Source organism: Ceratina calcarata, unplaced genomic scaffold, assembly GCF_001652005.2.
Source record: "Ceratina calcarata isolate Rehan_Ccalc_2016 unplaced genomic scaffold, ASM165200v1 scaffold291.2, whole genome shotgun sequence".
Taxonomy (NCBI): Eukaryota; Metazoa; Arthropoda; class Insecta; order Hymenoptera; family Apidae; genus Ceratina; species Ceratina calcarata.
Window position 1 is genome coordinate 802,872 of NW_017151492.1, and position 5,783 is coordinate 808,654.

Genomic DNA, 5,783 nt, shown 5'->3' on the forward strand with positions numbered 1-5,783 from the left:
TCATCTGAAACAAATAAAATTCTTGTAAATAAAATTACAAGAAATATTAGCTTTTAGATTATTTACTAACTGAATGAAGTTAACATGTATTTTTTTATTATAATGTATACTAACCTTAATAACTGCTTTCCACCATCCACAAGCTTCATGCTCATTGGACCTAGAAAATACCTCAATTTCCATGTTCTCAGCAAATTCAGGTTTCTGACTATCTGTTAGAGGTAGACGTACTTGAGCAAATGGAAACTTTGACTCTGGTTGCCAGCTGGAATGCATTAGATGCTCCATTAAACATCCTCAAAAATCATGAAGCAAGTAGAAGATTGCATAATATTAAATGATAATTTAAACATTTGATTTTAACGAAATTGATACACGTGTATAACTGCTTTGATGATTTTTGATTTCTGATGAAAACATATCAACACGTGCCAGGGTGCATATGTTATATATTATCTGTCTTTTGCATCATTATTTTCTGCAATATAATACTACTTAATAAATCATTTGTTCGATGTCAATACATTTGTAATTAAATGAAGTATAAGAGTTTGATATTTATCGTAAGTTACAATCGTATCGTATGTTAGGAAACAGGAACAAAGAAAATATTTTACTTTCAATGCATATCAAAAAAGTAATGTAAAAACGGTAATTCTTTAAATCATTTACATTGAAACATCTTGTGTATTTATATGCACATGCATGTATCTAATAATGTTTTAACAATAGTGTTGTAAAAATCAATGCATGTGAAAAAGAAATCAAAACTATGGTTGCTTGAGTAACAGTATTGAGAGATATTTATAAATATTATAGTACTTCTGCGATTAACTCAGGTATTAGAAATATTGAGCCTTATGGAGCTGATAAAAATAGTATAATCTTGTGCTCAAGAGGCTACACTGTTATTAGCACAAGGTGCATCATGGTGCACTTCCTCATGTATCACTATCTAAACCGATCTCAAACATTCAATATTGAAAACTCACTCATTTTCGAAAGCTACCAGAACTTCGTCCTCAAAGACGTCGGTGACAAAGGCCTGAAAAAATGAAGTGCAAAGCATGTAAAATCATCCTGTACAGGTATGAAAAGTATAGCGAGTGGCGTAAGACAATCGGGGGGGCACACGATATCGCGATGCTTTCGGGGTACCCGCGAAAGCAGCGTTCTCCTAATCGCGGCATTAAGTAAACGGGTTTCCGTGAATCGGCAAAACTGTTGAGACGGGCAGCAACATGAACAGTTGACGAAAATCACGCCCTGTCAAACGAGACATGGCGTCGGAGGAAGCCGCGTTACCTCGCGAACATTTGAGGGCCGCGGTTTCGCGAAGTACAGGAGACTCTTTAGCGAGATTAGAACCGCGTCACGGGCCGTGAGTTGGTCTATCCACGGCCTTCATCTTCCGCCCTGTTTTTTGTATACTTTTCACAGAACGAACCTTATAATATGCTCCGTTTTCGCCGCATACTTCGACTGTGAGATCCTCCATCTTGCTTTTGTGTGACGGCTCGCCTCCTTTGCAGCAGGCATGCTGGCGAGCGGGCAGCTGCACGAGTTCGAGCCTGCAGATTCGTTGTTCACCAATCGTACAACTCTTTTCCATGACGCGGCCTCTTTATTGGATGAATTCGAGCAGTGCTACCACATTCGCATCGTTAATTCACGGTTTTGAAAGAACTAGGATAATTGAAATACGCACCAGCAGCAGCACGTTCAGCGCGGAACTGTACTTGTGTAACCGCTGTTGGAAGTCAAATCATGACTTGGTGCCGCTTACGATCCTGCGGCCGCTTCTACCTGGCCCTAGTGTTCGCGATTTTGCGAAACGCGTGACGTGCCTTGACAGTACCGATGCAGACAAGAGTATTATCGCCGATCGTTCAGTGCAGACGACAATGTCTGGAAGCAGCGATTCCGAGGAATTTTTCGATGCAGAGGATGATACTTTTCATCACAATGCACGGTAATATTGCCTGTGATTGCTTATCGTGAATTTTACAAAAAGCCTCGACTATCTATGTACATGCATATACTTTATATATTTGATAACAAAATGCCTTCAGATAAATTTCATAACAGTCTAATCTGCAGTTCGGAATAATGTCAATTATACTTAATTTACATTTTTCATTCTATAGTTTTTGTGAAACCTGCTGAGCCTAAACCAGATGTTTTTGTGAAACCTGCTGAACCTAAGCCAATTGTAGAACCAAAGGAACATGTAACAATAGAATGTACAGTTAGTAAAGATAAAGCTGTAAGTATCTGTTAACATAGCACATCGATGCATGCGACATGCCTAATACCGAATTAGATAGTAATGCTAAGTATCCATTCAAGCAGGAAGAAGATGGAAAGGAGTCAGGTACAGATAAAACCATCGGCAGAAGAAGATTTCGTGAACTTAGACAACGTATGCAAACAGAGGACGATGATATTCCCATCAACAGTTCACCTCCAGACAGTCAAACGTCATCTATCGAGGGTGTTTATCCTACCCCATCAAAGACAACTCATCCATTTAGAATCATAGAGCACGATACACTTAGTTTACAAAGTATGACATCTTTAGGAAGAGTTGGTCGAATTTTAGCTGGAGTCGGGGACAGTGCATCAGTAACGCTTGCACCGAGTGTAACTCAGTGTCCCCCTTCTACCACCCTTACCCGTGAAAGCCAGATGTCCTCCATTGCTAGTATACCAAGCAAAGACGAGGACACAGCATCGGGTAAGGTGTCCCAGACATCCAGCATCCTTACGTTATCAGGGGATATCCTTCTGGAATCCTCTGTTAACAGTAGGTCGAATCATACGTCTCAGTCACAAAATGATAAGACTGTTATGCTTCAAGAACCTGATGTCATCGCTAGTACAAAGAATAATGGAAAGTCGAATGAAGACGTAACTATGGCTGGGATACCTGTTGCACCACCGAGACGTAAAAAAAAGTCGAAAGCTCAAACACCTACCGACCTCGCAGTACGATATCTATCTGATCAATATAAAACATGTATAACATAAAATATTTATAGAGCTGATACTAAATAGAATTAATTTATAATTTCAGCCTTCTAAAGCAGAATCAGTATTACCTGCCTCGCCATTGCCAAGTCCAGCAAGTACCATTGAATCTATTACTAGAGAATTTGAACATTCTCTCGATATTCGATCTGCAACGAAAGGACAATATGTTGTCAAGCCACAGGTTCGTATTATTACAATCATACAGTTCGATCGGTTTGATTAAACATATTTTATTTACAATCATCATGTTTGCACAGGACGAAGATAAATCAAAAGCTGAAGGTCCGTCGAGCGAGGAATTAGAAAGAATAGAGAAGATGAAAGCTGAATTATTGAGTGTGAGGTTGAGCGACAAGAGTAGCGCATTGGGATCTGTGTCCAGCAGTAGTATTGGTCGCCATTCTTTAGGGCCTCATAAATTAACGGGTTTGAGTCCTCAAGGCTCGAAAGAAAGGCGAAAATCGGCAGGCGATCAAGACATGATTCAGCAATTAAACATGTTTGTTAGAACCAGGACAGATTCTGGGAAGCGTCTCACAGATATGGTATGTTTGACTGAAATATAAAAAATAATATAGTTTTATGGTCGTCGTCTTAATAATGATGCGTTCATTTTTTAGGAGATCTTGGAACAGGTAACCGTATTAAACCTAGACACCGGGGAGAGAGTACCATTAAGTATAGCCGAAGACAAATTACCACAGTGCATCAATCCCTTATCGCTTCATATTATGAGACTTACTTCGGAATATATAAGTAATTCTAGTCTAGAGAAAGAGAAAGAAAGTGACGAGGAAAGTGTCGACAGTAAAATGTCGAGTTTACCACCCGACGAAGACGTGTCCGTTGGTAGAGTTCGAAAGCGAACTCAAAAGTTAAAACGATTCTTGGGCTCTACTGTGAAGAAGACGATGGACAAGGCAAAATCCATCGCGCAAGAAGTTTCGCACGCGAGACACAAGGAAGACGTTATGGACATAGTAGACGAAGTCTATCCCGGAGAACAGCAATACATAAAGTTAAAAGCGTCCAACAGTCATAAAGGACCGTACGAGTTTAGTTGTTTGCAACACGTTCAAGATTTGAGCGGCGAGCACGCGGGTCCTGTTTGGTGCATGAAATTCTCGGCCTGCGGACGATTACTCGCCACAGCTGGCCAAGATAAGGTTTTAAGAATTTGGGTTCTGCGCGATGCTTTTACATATTTTCAAGATATGCGAACTAAATACAACGCCGAGAAAGTTAGTCCCACTCCCTCGCAAGAATCTTTAGTCTCGCAACAGTCTATGGAAGATCCTAACGTCGTGGCCAGTGCCTTTAACGAAATAGAAGGAACGAAAAGCCCTTTTATGCCGAAACCGTTTTGCACTTACACCGGACACACCTCTGACCTGCTCGACGTTTCATGGTCTAAAAATTATTTCGTCTTATCCTCGTCGATGGACAAAACCGTGCGGCTCTGGCATATATCACGGAAGGAGTGCTTATGCTGTTTCCAGCACATCGACTTCGTCACAGCGATAGCGTTTCATCCTCGCGACGATCGTTACTTCATTTCGGGATCGTTGGACGGCAAACTTCGATTGTGGAATATACCGGACAAGAAAGTAGCCGTGTGGACCGAAGTCGATGGGCAAACCAAGTTGATCACTGCTGCGAACTTTTGTCAGAATGGGAAATTCGCGGTGGTCGGCTCTTACGATGGTCGATGCATATTTTACAATACGGATCAATTGAAATATCACACCCAGATACACGTCCGATCGACGAGAGGGAAAAATTCAAGGGGTAGAAAGATCAGTGGTATCGAGCCGATGCCGGGGGAGGATAAGATTCTAGTGACTTCGAACGACAGCCGCATACGCTTGTACGATTTGCGAGATTTAAATTTATCATGCAAATACAAAGGTTACGTTAATGTTAGTAGTCAGATAAAAGCAAGCTTCAGTCCTGACGGGCAATATATAGTCAGCGGTTCGGAGAACCAGTGTATTTATATTTGGAAAACTAATCACGATTACTCGAAATTTTCAAGCGTACGTAGAGATCGGAATGACTTCTGGGAAGGTATAAAAGCTCATAACGCGGTAGTAACGTGTGCAGTATTCGCGCCGAATCCAGATAGTATCATTAAACAGATCGAGGAAAGGGAGCAGTGGGAAAACAAGGAGGACGCGAAAAATTTAGCTAGTTCGACCGTGGGTGTATCCCCTGTCGATCCCGTGGTAGAACAGCGTACCAAAGGTTGCGGTGGTCACGTCCTCGTGAGTGCCGATTTCAATGGCTGCATCAAGGTTTTCCTAAATAAGACGAAACCTAAGCATAGTTCCCTACCAGCATCTGCTCTCGCGTAACGTACATGATACTATATTGATTTATGCATTATTGTTAATACTAAAAAGATCAATAAGAACACCAGTATATTACGTACATGTATTTATTTTATCTCAGTGAATTATGTACGACTCACTGTACGCTGTTTTTAACGTAATTACGCCTGTATTAAAAAGTTTCGGAGACGATATTTTGAGATGCATGCGACACGGCTTACGTCACGATAAGAAAGCTTTTAAAATATAATAACAGCAATACAAAATACCCATAAACTTGATACTAGGGCATTGCTTCAGTTTTTCTTTGTAATTAAAACCGGGAACATCTTCCATTCGCTATAAATTGAACATACATTTGCATATACAATGTCTATTAAAGTTTTAAGTAAGCCATACAAACTATATAGTTTTATAAGA

The 5,783-nt window shown here is 40.5% G+C and overlaps 2 protein-coding genes across 2 annotated transcripts in view; one reads left to right on the top strand and one right to left on the bottom strand.

Annotated features, from left to right (window-relative positions):
- Fmr1 (synaptic functional regulator FMR1) overlaps positions 1-1,563 on the bottom strand; it is an 11,988-nt gene extending 10,425 nt beyond the window's left edge. Inside the window, exons 1-3 of the mRNA XM_026812628.1 lie at positions 1,448-1,563; positions 993-1,045; positions 39-265 (exon numbers count right to left, since the gene is read on the bottom strand). Of these exons, the coding sequence (XP_026668429.1) occupies positions 39-265; positions 993-1,045; positions 1,448-1,498 (331 nt within the window). The 5' untranslated portion in view covers positions 1,499-1,563. The remainder of the gene's footprint in view (positions 1-38; positions 266-992; positions 1,046-1,447) is intronic.
- A 402-nt stretch (positions 1,564-1,965) lies between these two features.
- On the top strand, positions 1,966-5,463 carry LOC108623807 (WD repeat-containing protein 44). The gene is made up of 7 exons (XM_018022607.2): positions 1,966-1,972; positions 2,148-2,266; positions 2,353-2,494; positions 2,603-2,988; positions 3,077-3,214; positions 3,291-3,578; positions 3,654-5,463. Exons 1-7 carry the CDS (start codon positions 1,966-1,968, stop codon positions 5,385-5,387), a joined length of 2,814 nt encoding a protein of 937 aa, XP_017878096.1. The 3' UTR covers positions 5,388-5,463.
- Positions 5,464-5,783: the final 320 nt, after the last annotated feature.